At 31.0% G+C, this 17,453-nt stretch overlaps 1 protein-coding gene across 3 annotated transcripts in view; it reads left to right on the top strand.

The window, feature by feature from the left end:
• Positions 1 to 12,526, top strand: part of LOC119658257 (broad-complex core protein isoforms 1/2/3/4/5) — a 159,848-nt gene extending 147,322 nt beyond the window's left edge. Inside the window, exon 8 of one of the 3 annotated variants that reach the window (XM_038065546.1) lies at positions 7,517 to 12,526. In XM_038065546.1, the coding sequence (XP_037921474.1) occupies positions 7,517 to 8,085 (569 nt within the window). In that variant the 3' untranslated portion in view covers positions 8,086 to 12,526. Of the gene's footprint in view, positions 1 to 710; positions 1,031 to 7,516 lie in introns of those variants that run through there. The other 2 variants (XM_038065547.1, XM_038065549.1) reach the window with 2 other exon arrangements.
• The last annotated feature ends 4,927 nt before the right edge of the window (positions 12,527 to 17,453 follow it).

Here is a 17,453-nt window from a genome sequence, read left to right as displayed (position 1 = left end):
GAATATTAAGAAAACAATTTTTAGGAACACAAGATTCAGATCATTCAAGTAAGCATTGGGGCCTGTCTGGATACACTGCCAAATTCGTTTGCGAGAATAATATCGAAATAGTTCAAATTAAGTTTTTTTTAATTAAATAATTTTTAAGAATGATATTTAATATAATAGAGAAAAATATTACTGTATATTTATTACATGGTGTGTAATTGTAAATTCAAATGAAGAAGAAAAGAATGTAAAATTGAGTCTCTGAAGACAATATTAAGCGTGCACACTCAAGTAATGTATTAAGTATAAAGTTAGATGTTTTTATTAATTTTCTAAGGTTAGGTGATGAGGTTATAGGAAGTTTTGGTGCCTTCCCAATGTTTTAAGGTAAAAAATTATTTCCAAGGTATATTTTCAATCGCAACAACAGCAATGCTTCTTCACTAGATAGTACTTCCATTGAAAATTGAATCCTTGCATACTTAGTAGTCGGAATGAGGCATTTTCCCACATATTTATACGAGTCTAAAAACTCTATCATGAGGTATTCACCAAAAATAGTATATATAAGCAACCATTCACCTGAAATACGACAAATCATAAGGTATCTCCTCCTCTTTCTGCCCCTTTGAAACAAACAAAAAAAATCATCAAATCAAAAACAAAAAACAAATGTCGGTATTGGATCTTCCTATTCTTTTTTGGTTACTATCTTATTGCAGGCTGCTCACCCAAGAAATTGTTCTCATGCCAACTATGCGGTAAGGTACTATGCTCGAAAGCCTCATTAAAACGCCATATTGCCGATAAACATGCCGAACGCCAAGAAGAATATCGTTGCATCATTTGCGAGAGAGTCTACTGCTCAAGAAATTCACTCATGACCCACATCTATACATATCATAAATCTCGGCCCGGCGAACTGGATATCAAAGATATTAAATTCTTTTAGGGGTTTATGCTGATGTGGTGTCATCATAATTATTATCAACATGAACGTGAATTTACTGAAGATGAAGAAGAAGAAAAAAGCTACTATTCGTATTATAAACGAACGAAATACTCTCATGACTTTCAACCACGACATGATATCAATTCGAATAGATACAATTACAATTATTATGATAATAAGTATTATCGCTATCAAATAGGAAATTCTAATAAGTTGGTCATATCAGATGCAATTGAATCAGTACTATATGGACTCAATGACCGAATGATATGCCATGAGCGAAACAATTTACTACCTCTACTATCATCATCATCACCATCATCACAACCATCGATCAAAGCATCACAATTTAATGATAATATGAATTCGATGAGCGCTACATCACTTTTGTCACCATCCATGTCACCACTCCCAGCAATGAGACCAACATCAACAATTCAATCAATGTCGTCACCAACGTCGTTCTCATCACCTGCGCTACCAACAACCACCACAACCACATCATGTAACATATTTGAGATGAATTTCTTAAACGTTCGCCAAGGTTAGAGAAATTCTCTATCAAATCAGCAAAACCAGAAACCTAGTTCAACCCTGTCTCTCTCTCGCTCTCTCAACTCTATGACTGATCTCTTCTCTAACTATACGCTCACTTGATCTGTCTCTCTGTTCTACTCTGATTCTCGCTGGCTCTCGTTTCGGATCTCATGTACTCTCCTCTATTTGCTATTGTATCTCTCATATTCTCTTCATATATACAAAAATGTATATACCAACTGTAACCCTCAACTTTGGTTGCCTCATTCTTCCAATGAACTCTAAATGCCTTTCACAATACAAAGTAAAAAATTGTAATATTGTAAGTAAAAATTTTACATTGTCTACCCTCAAACGCTCTATACAAGAATTTCAAATCTTATGGTAATTCTTTTTTAGTTATTTAGTGATAGTAGTGGCATTTTTTCAACATTGTTTACTATCAATAATAGAGAAGTTGTTAATTAAGGATCTTAGAAATTATCAAGAAAAGTTATCTACCTACTTGTCTATCTATACCGTACAAAGTGTACCTATCGCCTTTTACACAATCTACAATTATTACTACTCGTCTATTTTCTAGCTATTTACACTTGAAATATAAAAGTATTTTTATGAAAAAATAGATATTACTAGCTCTCCATCTGTGCCTACTCTGACATATATTTTTGAAAGTATATTTAAACAATGTACCTCGCGACTATTGTCTACAGTACAATCTATTATCTACGACTAACAATAAATTTTATACAGATATTTATGGTATGAAGTAATTGATAACTATACACCTCGTAAGACAAATAATGCATATATAAAAGTACAAAAATTTATATTCTCACGTATCTAAGTCTTTTTCTCATCTTCTTTGTTCAACTGGATACGCAGTAGTTCCAATCCTTGAATTTAAATTTGTTTGTCATTTTTAGAATCTCCTGTAATGTAGTACCATAAGGAAATTGTTTTAATCCATTCATTCATAAAACATCCTACCAAAACCACGAATCAATTACGAAAATAAATAATTTATTTTGATTTTTTTTAACCCTTCTTCCAACCACACTCCGAAATCCAGATAATCACCTATTTCGAATTTAGGCTGGCAACACAAAATAAATGAGCTGATTTCTTTCGAATAATTGAAAAGAGAAACAAATAAAGTAAAAATATTTCATGTGGTAGAATTAGCTCCTCGTGTGCACAATCTCATACCACCTATCATTTGAACAAGGAAGCTTTTCCTTCAAGGGTTTTCTCCCTTCTATTTTTATGCCAACTTGGGGAAACGGGGAATATCAAAAGTGCGGATACTCAATCATTCAAAGCCCATGTCAGCGGTAAAAGCTCGTCCGCGCATTTGTAAATTATTTTCTTCTTTTTTTTTTGACCTGTTTTTAGACGAATTGAATATAACCATTCCTCACTTATTTAACCGCATGCATTTCAACAAATGTTGGTATTTTTAATATTTAATAAATGTGCAGACCCATACTTGTAAAAAAGGATTGGCCCATTCTACTCAACTCCTTAGTGTTTCCCCTCAGACAATTTCATGCATTCTCCGATCACACACCCTCGTGAATTTAATCGCATGTCTATAGGCAGGGTATGCAAAGATTTCTGTTTTGAAAATTTATTCACCCATTAGCGACCGATTATTAACGACTGCTTGGTATGTAACCACAAAATGCCTCTCCCATTGACTGCGACGGAGTATGTCTTCACCAACGCGAATCCATACAGGCGTGAAAGCGTCTTAATGTATGCCGAGCGTTTTCCAGGAGCAGGCTGGCCAGACGACCGATTGCCTTGCAAGCTGCGATAGTATCTAGGCTATATACGCCGTTAGTTGCTTAATCGGATCGGATTGTTTAATTGGACCAAGGCTTTGAAGCATGTTAGAGCACTTGATTCCAGGACCTGATGGTACATTACAGTATTCTGTAGGATGCTCAGGAACTCACAGCTGAGTCGACTGGTGTCCGACATCCAGTCATAATAACTAATCCCTCTACCAACGCTCTAACCACTGAGTTATCTGGACACTGGTATCTATTACCCCAAAAAGGGCAAGTTGACTACTTGTCGACCACCTTATTATTTTCTAGCACTTCCCAGGAAATTACGCTTCCCCTGCCATATAAAATCCAGCACATAGTACTTTTGGGGAGGTCAAACAACCTTTATTTATTATTTCATGTTCACTTAGAGGCACCAGTTCTTATCTCCCGTGACAATTCCACAAAGGAGTTGTTATATGTGCGAAGTGCGATTTTGAACTCCTTTTTCTTGACTATTCAATGCCTGGAAAGTTATCGCACGGTCTCTCCTACACTCCTCTACTGTTATGCGCCATGTGATTTTAGAGCCAACCACTTGTGAGCCATTCTACAAAAATAAGTTCCATTGCATGGCCAGCAATGCATTCCTCGCCGTTTTTTATAGTGTGACCTATTCACTACCATTTCCGCCCTCCAATCAACACATCTATCGGTAACTGACCCGTACGCCAACTCAGCTCATTATTCGAAATACGCAGCGCAAATTCCAATGCTCTTTAAAGATTGGCTAGCGAGTTTTGAGAATTATACTTACGACATTGATAGCGGAATGTATGAAAGCATCTATCTGGTTTACATTTGCATTTATCTGTTTTAAACTTTGAATGGGTAGACCAGCCGATGAGCGGTAATTTGAGCATGCATGAATCGTGATCATTCCTACTGGAATTTTCGCTTTGCTGTGACGGAGGTTCTTTGTAAAAAAATTCTAAGATTCAGAAACTATCTTTTGAGATTACGAATTATATTATACAAAAGCGTTCGTTTCACCCACAGAAATATCAGCAATTAACAACTTCTATTGCATACAATTAGTCGAACTGTTTACTGTATCCTACGCTGACGCTGACTACTACTCTTCAAATACCATTTAATTTTCTGTAATCTTCAAATAAAAGGCTACGGAATAGACAATCGTTAACTATCGCCACAGAAATGAAAATAAGGTATCGCACATGGCCAGCATACTCCATCAAGAATTAAAACCAGTGATCATATGAAAAATCAATTTATTGATCAATTCTCTATTGAAACTATTGGGGCAAAGCTCTTTAACTACTCTTTCCTAAAGTTCTTGACTACCGTCGCAGCCATCAACGAATTTCAAAATAGTTTCCCCGATTGCTCCCATTTTTTCTTGGGTCATCATAATTGTGAATAGAATTCTTCCGTTTTACATAAACTAGAAATCTGAAACATGATCTCAATAGAGCTAATAAACAAATTTAAGTTCAAGGAATTTAAAACCATCTTATCATATTATCAAATTCTAGATTTATTATAATTTCCCTCTACTTCTAGAGACTATTATTCTACCTTTCAATACGTACGTGGGTTATTTAGAAAACTATAAAACTTTCTCTAGACAAGAATTTCCTTGTTCTCTTTGCCTTAATTGGAAAGGAATAAATAGGCTACTTTTATATATACTATTAATAAAAGAACCTTCTATGGTCATCAATTATCGGAAAATTCAGAAAATCAAAGTCTTATCTTTTATTATTTCTTTCTAAGTCTAAAACGAAACACATTATATATTAAAATGCATCTTCCGACAACTATTAAAAAAAATGCAACAGAACCTAGTGCAGGTCAGCTTTCTTAAACAACATGCAATCGATATTTCATAAAATATTAATTGTTTTATAAAAAAAATTGACAAACATAAAAAATAACTATTTAAAACAAAACTTTCCTTACATAAACTGTACTATATTCATTTTTCCCTATTTTTACTTATGCGAATTTTTAAGTAATATACATAGTAACCAAAGACATAATTTTTTTTTTAATTTTATTCTCTGTCATAAAGAAAATTTCATTCATCATATAAATCCTATATGTAAACATAATATGCTCTACTCTATTTTCATTTAGTACTTACTTCATAGTTTCTTTTTATATATCTATTTGTTAATTTAATATTAGTTTTGAAAATACATTTTTGTATTCTTTAACAGTAGGTAGAAATATGAATGATGTTGAAGTAGGAATAATGGGAGAAGAAAATTGTTTTTTATTATATTGTAATGCGAATGTCGCCTTTTGCCAATTGGATGGAATTTTGTATTTTTTTCTGATATTTCTCTGAGTTTAAGCTTTTTTGCAGAGTTAATGTGCTTGTTAGAGTGGTATATATATATAACTTTTTTTCTCTTCTCTACAACCTTTTATACCCTTTTTGTATCTACATCAAATTTTTTATATCAATAATTCAAGAAATGTTTAAATTATTTAAAATTTAAAATGTTGCTTAGTTGGATTTTCGGATTTTTTTAAGTTATTCACCCCTTTTCCCTTCCTATTTGCAACATCATATCCATAGAAATGAAAGTAGATTTCCAATACCCCGTTATTACGCGCTAAATATTTTGCAGATCAAATGTCATAGACAAAGGTAATTTCGTTTATTACTCCAATATGCTTTTAAATCAAGGGATAAATTCAATAGACCAATTTAAAAGAGCTAAGTCGTTAAGAATGTTGTGCATGCTATTTTCTTTCATTCCCTCCGCCCAAAAGTCAATTCTACTCCTTCAATCTCGAAGCAAACGAATGATCTTTGGCATATTATAAGTTATAAATTATAAATTTCTCGAAAAGTTTTATGGGCTTCCTCCCTTCCTCTTCCTTTTCATTAGGTAGGTAATTTTTTATTCTTGGTTTAATAGTTTAGGCGAGAAAATTATTTTCTTTACATTTTGATAGTGAAACATTCACGCTAGGGACTTGTCTTCCATTTTTCCATAAATTCATTCTTTTTTAAAAATTTCGAAATAAATCAGTTAGAATAAGCAATAAAATGGATTCTAACAAATCGAAACGACTTCAGACTTTATGATAAAGAGTAAAGATCTTAAATAATGTCTTCCTATTATTCAGAAATGATCCTTATTCCAACTGAATTATCGAATTAGACAGAAATAAAATATTTCTATAACATAACTCAAGCTTTATATGTATGTGTATTTTAATTTTTAGTTTTCATCCGATTTATTTTCAACTGTAATCGCTAGTAACTGTGCCTTGTTATAAGTATTAATATTTTTGATTTGGATATGTGTATTTAATATATACTATATATTCCATAATTTCATTTGGAAATGCGAACACAATATTCCTTGGTCAACAGTTTCCATTTTGCCATTTAGAAATCTACTAAAATTATTGCCTAAAAGCTATTCACATTTCCAACTGAATTATTTAAAAAAAAAATAAAACAGCAAAACTAGTTTCTTGTCCAAACGATGTAGATAATTTCGGCTTTGTGCATTTGTGTTTTTTTATCCGTATTTTACCTTTAATTTTTGGAAAATATATAGAACTATTCCTAGCGAATATCATTGATTTATGTATAGTCGATTTTGGATAAATTTCTACTTGCATCCTGATGAAATTTTGGTTTTGTTGCTTTTGATAATTCCTGGAATGACGTGGCTAGATTATCATAACACAGATTTTCCATCCAAAATCGTAATGCATAAATTCTACTGCATGTTTCCAAAAACAAAAAATATATACCAAACTTTCAAGTAGATTTTTTTCTAAATAAAAAAGATATTTCTTCCGCGACAAAAGACTTATCTATCAAGTAATTTCTTTTCGAAAGTAAAGACAAACTATACACTTTTATTAAATGGGTAGATTGAAAGAGAAAAACACATTTTGAATAAAGTAATCGAACTTCTATCTTATTTTTCTCAATGGATGATATTAAGTAATTATGAATAATCCTAGATTGTAAGGAATTGAGACAAGAAAATAAGAAAAATATAAAGAAATTAAAAAATACTTTATAGAGAAGTTGAGAATAACATAGTAACAAGCAGAAAATATTTAGAAATGATGTACATCGTTTATATTTTTCTCTTTTTTTCTTCTTTTGTTTAAAAAAAAGAACATATACAAAAACCAAAAAAAAAATTTCCGTTATATTTTACACAATTGGGATACATATATATGAACATGAAATTTATCCAAGCAGGCCCCCAAAATGCTGTTGCCTCGGCCAATACGTCATCCTCATCGACAAATTCTACCTCGTCAACATCCCCGATATCACCGAACTCTTCCGGATCCGGTCAATTATTAGGTGGCGCACCATCAAGCGGTCGTCTTACCCCCACCTCCAATCAATCGCAGCAACAACAGCAGGCAATCAATTCACTTGGCGTTACAGGTACAAATCATCATCACCCCCTCCGTATACCACCACCAACAAGCGGTGGCATAAATGAGCCGCAAGAATGCCCTTATTGTCGTCGTACGTTTTCATGTTATTATTCATTAAAGCGACATTTTCAAGATAAACACGAGCAATCGGATACACTCTATGTGTGTGAATTTTGCCATCGACGATATCGCACGAAAAATTCGTTGACCACACATAAAAGTTTACAGCACCGAGGGTCGAGTGGTATGCTAAAACGTCTTTTAAAAACTTCAGCTATAAAAAATGTTTTGGGACCACATCATCCAATTACACATCAACGTCCGCATTTATTCGATTTTGCTTCTGAATTGGGACAACCGCCACCGGGGATACAATAGAATTTAAGATGGAATGCAATTTTTTAGAGAAATATTATTAAAATGAGAAAAAAGAAAAGAAAAAATATAAAATATATTTCAATTTTAGTTTTTCCTTTCTTTAAGTTATTATTGCCATATAAACATTGAAAATAAAACTTAATAAAAAAACAATTTTCCCAGGAACTAAAGATGACATTATCTAGAAAAACAGATCAAGAAATGCTAAAAAGGCTTTTCGGTCGTTTTTAACTTCATCGTTTCATATCTACCTTCGTGAAGAAATTTTAATTCACCTTTGAAGTCCACTAATCACTTGATCTCCTGAGATAATTGGTAAAATCAAACAAATCATAAATATGTGGAAACATAAGTATGTTCATAAATATTCCGTATATGTGTAGCAGAAAGTAGGAGACTACCAGTTTTCTTCAGACCCACAGAATATATGCTGAAAAAAGGGTGTGCCTTTTTATACTTTTCCATTTCTTTTTATTCATCTGTGCAAAAGATTTTAAATTCATGAAAAGTGTTCTGTTTTACACAAAAACATAAAAATGGAAATGGAGCACAATAATTACAATGAAAAAGTTCAAGTATCATATCAAAAAATTAAGAAAACATTTTTGGAATTGTCTGCAGTGTGGGCATAAGCCACTGACTCGTCATGTTAATCACCCAATTGATGACTACCCCTCAACTTCTATTATGAAAGGAATATGAAGTGACAATAAAAAAAAGTATAAATGATAATTTTTTCCACATAGTCTCCAACTAAAACTGAAGAAAGAAATCTGCGTGCGGTTGTATGCAAAGCCTATAACTAAGCTGAACTAGTTGAACTTGGACTTTTTTTTTCTCAAAGGCAGCTCCGTTACTCAGAGACAAAAGTCCAAACCAAAAAGCAGGAGAACTGAAACAAGTGATTAGAACCTTCTAACCTATTTTAGATTTCTCTTAACTTCACCCCATTTCTTCTGGCGAACGTGCAATACAAATGGCTACATAGTTTTACTATTATTATTATCTTTTCCAATTTTCAATTTTCTCTTTAAGTAATTTTAATTAGAACGCAAATTAACCTTAGATGAAAATTTAGGCTCTGTTTTTAAGCATTTATTTAACTTAATTTTACCATGTTTTTGTAAATAATAATTTTTGTGGTCTATTATAATCAAATAAGTAAGGTCAAACACAGCCTAAGTTTAGTGACAAATATTACAAGCGGATGGCACCATTTTGTTCCAGAATTGAAGACAAATGCGTGCTCTTTCACTTATATCATTTTTCTATTACTTTTTTAAAAGTGTTTTTCTTATTTTTATGTTTTTATTTTTAATCAGTGTTGGATATTTTCAAAATATTCTTCACAAACAAGAGAAGAGGGACTTTAATTCAGTTTAAGATTTAGCATTTAGTATATAATAGGGGATTCTCTAAGTGTCGATTTTTTCAAACAACGGTGACCAATATTTCAAATAGTCTGCAATAAATTAAATATACTTTTAGTTGATTAATTGATAGAAATCATTCTGTTATGATGCGGATAACAGTGGTAGCGGCTGCGCTCGAGGAAAAGTCTTGTTGCGATTTCATCAAGAATTTCTCAGAATCGGGCTTCATTAACTTTGTTTTACATATCGCGAAATTAAAATATTGAGTTCACTGAGAAAATATATCTCCAAATCACTATATTCTCTATTTAGTAGGAATTTGTTTCGCATATTTTACAATGATTACATATTTGGTAAAAACGCGATTTTACTGCTTCCCGTATCTGTGCAATCTGTAGGCGGTTTGCTAAATTCATTCTCGAGCTTACTGATAAATGCCATTGACTCTCTTTTGTTTTTATTGAAACTCTAATATCAGGCGTTTTAACAACAAATTTTACAAGTAAAAATTAGAAACACCTGCATATCTTTAACTAATATCGCCCTTTTTACGATAGTTTATTTGGTTTTTTAATGGATTTTATGGGTTAGGCCTTTCATCTTAATTGCAAAGCAAATGAATATTTTCTCGCAGTTCATATTGGGATTTTCTTTCCAACACAACCTTGGAAATCATTTAAAATGAGTTTCGTTAAAAACTTTTTTAGCTCATCATACAATTATCGGATACAAATCACCTGTGTCAGTATATTTTTTGCCTTGAATATTTCTCTAAAAAATAATATTCCACAAAACTTATACATATATAAAGAGCATAGAATGCAAAAAGATTTTAGGATTAATTAGAATTATAAATGAAATTTTTAAAATAAATGATATTAAAAATAAAATCATATTTACGAAATTTAACATCTTTTAAAGGAATAAAGCATATAAAACAAGGAAATTATGAACATTTCAATTCATGTTACAAAAGAAAATCGTAATGTATGTTCTATTACATCAAAAACTAATATATTTCAAGGTTTCAATGTAAAGCTAAATAAGGTTTTGTTTTACACAAAGCCTTAAAAACCGAAACTTCAAAACATCGTCAACACCCACGTAAAGAGAGGAGAATAGAGAAATATTCTAGTATATGTAATAACTGTTATATTGAAAAAAGTTCATCAAATCAAAATAAAACAAACATACAAAAGAAAAGAAGTTATGTATACACAAAGCAGTAAATGTAATCATTATATATATAACATAAATCTATATATATTTAGAACTAAACTTCAAAAAACATATTAATTAACAAACAAAAACATACAATGAGCTCAGTGATTCACCATTGAAGTACAAAAAAGTTAAGTAATATTTTTTAAAAAGAACGACAACAAATGGTTATTTCAAATTCTAATTGAATATAAATTAATGAAGGAACATGGTCAGATATACATGCGTATATATATGCAGCTATCGATACCAAGAAATCCATGAATTACAAAAAAATCACACATTTATCAGAAAAAATCATATTTTTTTGTAAAAAGTTTATTAAACAGATCTATCACGAAATATTACGAAAATTTCAATTACTTAAGATTTTTCTACTAAAAAATTAATTGACTAGGATAATGAAGAACAGAAATATAAAATAGCGTAATATTATGTAATTTGCATTTTTTGTGGAAAATTACAAAAACAAAATTAGGTGAAAGAAAATGACATAGGAATATGTACATCAGTTTTTTTCATATGCACATATCCAGGCGCTCAGGTATAAAATGAAACAAATAAAAAGGCAGGAAAGTAAAATTACTTACATACATATATACATTATTTTTTAAAGCAAAGCAGAAAAGAGTAAAAATATATCAAACAAAAAGGCAACTTTATTGTGTACATTGTACCTACACATCAATTTAAATGATAATAACAATAAGAAGTACATCTTTGTAATTATATATATTTTATTTACCTAAAATACCTTCATCAGTAAATAGAAGGGAAAAATTACGGAGAACAAATACAGAATATGCCATAATAAATAAGAACTACTTTATGATTATGTAAAATAAGCATCTGCCGGCAACAAATAAATCTTCAAACCATAATATTTGTCAATAAACAGACACTTTTTACATAGAAGCAGAAAAGCATGGATCATGAACATATTTTACAGCATCAAATTTAATTCTAAAAAAGTCTATAGATTCGGTTGTGCCATATCAATTGTCTTTGCTCATCAACGAATTGATTAGTCACTTATTAGTGGACCAGATTAAATTCTTACAGTAGCCCCGTGCGCATCTTATACAAGTTTCAGAAGAAATTATAAGTAACAGAAAGAGTCCAAATGGTTATAACGGGAGTTAGATTTGGTTGAGATTAACATACGTGGTATCTTCAAAAATTTCAATTTGGAATAAGCTTACTTGTTGTAATACACGATTCCTAAAACATACATTAGCGAAAAAATGAATATACCATGGAAATTTAATACAATTTTTCCTGCTGCCAAATCTCTACAAAAATACACGATAGAATCATAGAAATAAAATATATGTATATATATATATATTATTTCTTGAAAATAGAAATTTTGAAGTATGTAAAGCCGATTCATGTAAAAATGTCTTTAATTAACTGGCAAAATACAAGCAACTCTGCAAATTTACAAAGCAAAAATAATAATATAGAAAAAAACACAAAAAAGGAGAATGTCAATCAATAGTAAACTCAAAATTTAATATTGTTTTTTCTTATTCTTATATTCGACATAAGAATGTATAAGGCTCGTTCATTTTTTAAATTTTGTTTTTTAACTTCTTTCGGTCTGTGATTAATTATTTTCGGCTAAGACTTACTCTTATTGAAAAATATAAGTAGTTTTCATATTTTGATTTGTAATCAAAAGCAAGATAAGAAGGGTATATCCAGAATTCAGAAACATTTCATTTAAGCTTTTTTTTAAAAAGAAGGAAATGTATTCAATGTGGATATAATTATTGGAACTGTATGAAAACTTGTATGTGATAAAAAAATTGTTTAAGGAAATTCAAAATTATTATTATATTATATACGGTTATTTTAGAAAATAGAAAAGTCAATTTATTTTTTGTAACTTAATTTAATTTCATATCTTTCCTATTTTTTCACAAAAAGAAAACAAACAAAATTTCATTTAAATCGTCTTCCATTTTCGATTCTTATAAGGGAAGTTTAATCACTTTAGTTATTCTAAATTTAATTTCAAAATTATACATATGAAATGAGTTTTATAAATTCAAATTAAATAAAATATGTGCCAAATTAATTTATTGATAAATAGAGAAAATGCAAAATTAAAAAAAAAATATACTGAATGCATTTAAGAATACAACTTTTGGTATTATTTTTATATATATAAGGAAGAAAAGCGAGATCTAATCTAAATTTTAAATGCGAAATGACACTAAATTATTATTATTGTAATTACTAAACTTACGTGTATATTACTATCGATTGACATTGCACAATCTCAGGTTGTAAATGTTTAGGCTATGCTAATAAATTTAAAATAATTATTTTAAAAGAAATTGAAACATATGTTGCTCACTAACATGAAGTTCAACGAGGACAACAAAAAAACAATAGGACGTGATTTTAAAATACATGATTTATAAGCAAAAACTGTATGAAACAATCATGTACTGTACAAAAAATGAATCAAAATTCAAAGTGGACTTTTTTCTGCAAACTGAATATCCATAATACACATTACTCATAATTTTCAATCAAGAGAGATATGCTTTATTATTACTTCTATTCAACCGGCTCCAATTGTCCGTTGCAGTTTTAAATCGTCTTCGTTTTTAGTATGATCGATGTTGGTGCGCCAAAACTGTGTTATCAAAAAAGACTTGGCTGAAATAAATTACGCTAAAGCATTCTGGACAGTCATGCTCTCCAATTCATACTAAATTCCTCTGTAATTTGTGTATTGTTGAAATGTCCTAACACAACTTAAAACCGAACTCCAAAATGAAGTTAATCGTCATTCTTGACACTCCACTCACACAAAATATGATTGAGCTATATTAAATTGCAAACCAGTTCAACATTATGACTGTGAGTTTTCCAGGCAATATTTGGAATAATGCAATGCCAAATCGTTCATCCTACCGGTTTTCCATTTTTTCTATTGCAAGCCCCGAAACGATAAAAAATCAATAAATAATAGAGTTTGTTTTTTTCTTTAAAGTAAAACTTTCAAAACAAAATCTACCTTTAAAAAACGAAATCTGTGATTAAATTAATATAAACAAAATTATATCTTAAAAATTGCTAAAAACACTATCTAATAATTTAATTGATTAACTAAAGGAATTATATATCTAATCTTTAACATATGAAAAAACGAACGATGAATGTTATTAATTGTGAAGAACTGATTAGATGGTTAAAACATGTAAAAAGGTAAACTTCAAAACTTAATAAATTATCGGTTATCTTCACTACAAAAACTTTAAAAAGAAAAAAAAAGTCTTGCAAATTTTAATTAATTTTACTTGGGAAAAGTCTTATAAATGTATTTAATATTAAATTATATAAATTGTAAAATTTGATACAACTCTTTCTGGAATAAATATACCTACAAAAAAAATATGCGAAAAAAAAATATTATGTAAATTCTTTTTCTTCAGAAATAAAACTTCTATTTTTATCTCTAGTGGTTTTGGCTACCAAAGAATTTATATAATGAAGAATAGAAAAGATTTTTTCTATCAATGAAATGTCAGGCGAAAATTTACTACACGTCCTTATTTTTGCACAGTAATTTTCAAAACATGAATACAAAATCCAATTAATGAGGAGCTCAACATAAATTGTGAGAATTAAAAAAAAACATAAACCGAACGTACATACGATATATCATCAAATGGAGGTAAATGCTATCATTATTTTTAAAAAAAATTAGCCTGAAAATCACCTCTCATTTTCGTATAACCTGCTCTATACATATAAAATACATATCCTTAAACAAATCGACTTAAACCGAAAGGAACAAATATTTTCACCAGCTATGGTCAATTTCAAAGTAAAAGTTGTCATAGCAGTTCGTAACGAATGAAATATCAATTCATGTTTTACATAAGTACAAGTATGTGTCTGCAGAGAACCCAGAAGAAACCCTTTCTAAAAGGAAATATCCTCATTTACATAGAGAGAAATGATGAAAAATCATTTTGTAAGTACAATTGCCATCATATCAATTAATACTACAGCCATTACATAAAAACTTGTATAATAAAATAGCAAACATCAGTATTATGGTAGGGAAAAGAGATTTTCTCTTATAAAAAGTAAACAATGTTTCAAATAACAAGAAATATAGGGCACGTCACCCAAATTCCCCCTAAAAGGAAAGCCAACAAACATAATATATATTTTTGATTCAAGTACGAAGCAAAGAAAAACGAAAAACAACATGAGAAAAAGTCCGAATTTATGTAGTTTTTAACTTAAGCTCTATATATATATTAATTATATGAATAAATACAATCTAATTATTATTACTTCTAATATTATAAAGTTTAAGTAATTGAATCAATGATAAAAACAATTCAAAAATGAAAGCAAACAAAAAAAACTAGTTCTTTATACATATACCGCTGAATATATGAGAAGCATATATCTTTTCAATGAAAGAAAGAAGAAGAGAAAAAGATAAAAATAGATAAAAATTTTAGGCAAAAGCGAAAATCAGTCAGTTTAGACGATTCAATTCTTTTCTAGTATAAAACAATTATTCTCAGTGGAAACAAGAGACATGAAGGAATGACCATTAGAAATATTGCATTATATTTTCAAAAAAGAAAAGATAATAATTAAATCGTCCTTGCAGATTTAATCCTGTCATTCTATTTTTTCTACCAGTAATGTAGAGAAATCTTTATTACAAAAGGGTAGTCAGGTATTTTCTTTCTTCAGCCTTTCGACCCCCTGCAATTCAATTTAAACTACACTTTTTTAATTGTATTATATTATATACATATATAAATAGGCGTGGTATGGAATGATAAGAGTAAAGTAAGTGAAATAGAATGATATGATGCATTGAAAGTAGAAGAAAAGAAAGGAATGTCATGAAAAATGAAACAAAAACTGACGATCTTCTTTCTTTTTTTTAGTTTTAAGAGAATTTATTTTCTAGTGTATTTGTAGATTTTAATTATAATTATTATTGTGTAATCTGAATTATTATTATTAATTAATTATTATTATGATAGTGGATTAGATTGATTAATTTTTTAACTAAAAAAATATTAAACTGTTTACAAAAATGATGATGAAATAATGAATAATTATACATAAAAAAACAAGTCTTTCAATTAATGGTTGGATGATATTTTGAAGACAGGTAAGTTCCCCTCACCGCAATATCCACAAAAAAACATGGGTCTCATTAGATTGGCCGACGTTCAACCAGATCAAGAAAACTAAACACAGGAGATGTATGATGAAAACATATCATTGCTACGTCATCGACCGTCTACGGTACGTGCGCGAGAAAAAATCCACCCATAAAGTCTGGTGTTATTGCCGTTATGTGATGCAATGGCTGGTTCGACGATGAATGTAAGCTACCAACGGAACGGACGAATGATACATACCAAGTAATGTCACTCTCTATGGTTCTGAGTGTTAGCCGATGATGAGGTAAATGCAAGAAGCGCCGAGGTGTATAAATTACATTGATCCAGAGGAGCAAGCGGCGCGAGATGTGAGGCTGCACATCAATGAAGGCAAGGCGAAATATATGGTGGCGACGTGAGCACCAAAACCCCAAATAAAAACATCAAATAGCACTGGTTAAGTAAGAACAATAAATATAAGAGACCGTTGAAAATTTCTTCTCTCTAGGTTCACTCGGTTGTTAGTAGCCAATAACGCCAATTTCAGCTTACTAAAACTGTTGCGCTCGAAACGTCTCATCATAGGTTCAAAGCTTCTACTGTACTTGCCGGTCCTCCTCAAAACCGGGATGTCTGGAGTTCCTTATTAAACCAGGCCCGAATCGAATACCGTTGAAGATGATGTGATGCATGGCGTTGGTATGCGACCACGCGGTTGTTTATGACTTACAGCATAGGATGGGGAAACAAACGCAAGAAAACCATCTAGGCGCCATCCACACCCCGACACACCAATACATGAACGGCAAAGGCCACAGGCCAGTTAGCTACACAAATATGCGGGCACTTGATTTGCTCCTCGTGTATGTAGTCTTTTTGAACCAGACTAATCACGACCTCATTAAAAAGGGAACTCCATCTACCATCGGACGGAATTCGGACGTACCACTGATAAAATCTGCAGGAGAAGAAACTAAAGAATATAAAGGCTATATATGATATATCGATAAATGACGAGATCTGCGGATTGAACGATAACTTTAAAAAGCGTAATTTAAGATCCACCTATAAATTGAGGAAAAGAATGCGGCACGATTATAGCCCAGAATCATATTTTGCGGAACGCAGCGAGAAATCTTTTCGGAGACATGGAGCAAATAAAAAATCAGGAGTCTCAACATTTTGAGGAGCTACTCGATGCCAATTCCCAGTCACCGCCCATCGAAGGAACAGAGGTCATACATGCACCCCCCCTCCCCACCTTCCCCCGCTTGCGGGTTTACTAGAGTCAAAAAGTGTGAAAATGGCAACCATGCTTCATAGGCTGGTCTAACAAAAATATGTCTGAAGATCGGTGCAAAACTGCCATTTTGTCCAGTTTGTCACATTTTTCAAAAATATAATAATAATCGTTGGCGCAACAATCCATATTGGATCAGGGCCTTGAAATGTGTTAGAGCACTTCATTCAAGACCGTAACGGTACACTACAGAACACTGTAGGAGGCAATGTGGTCAGCATTACGCTCGGCCGAGATTATTACCCTGAGTTGACTCAGGTACTCATTCGCAGCTGAGTCGACTGGTATCCGACATCAAATCCCACTGCC

The sequence above is a fragment of the Hermetia illucens genome, chromosome 5 (assembly GCF_905115235.1).
Source record: "Hermetia illucens chromosome 5, iHerIll2.2.curated.20191125, whole genome shotgun sequence".
Lineage (NCBI taxonomy): Eukaryota > Metazoa > Arthropoda > Insecta > Diptera > Stratiomyidae > Hermetia > Hermetia illucens.
The sequence above is the reverse complement of the archived record's forward strand: the minus strand, read 5'-3'. Positions and strand labels throughout refer to the sequence as shown.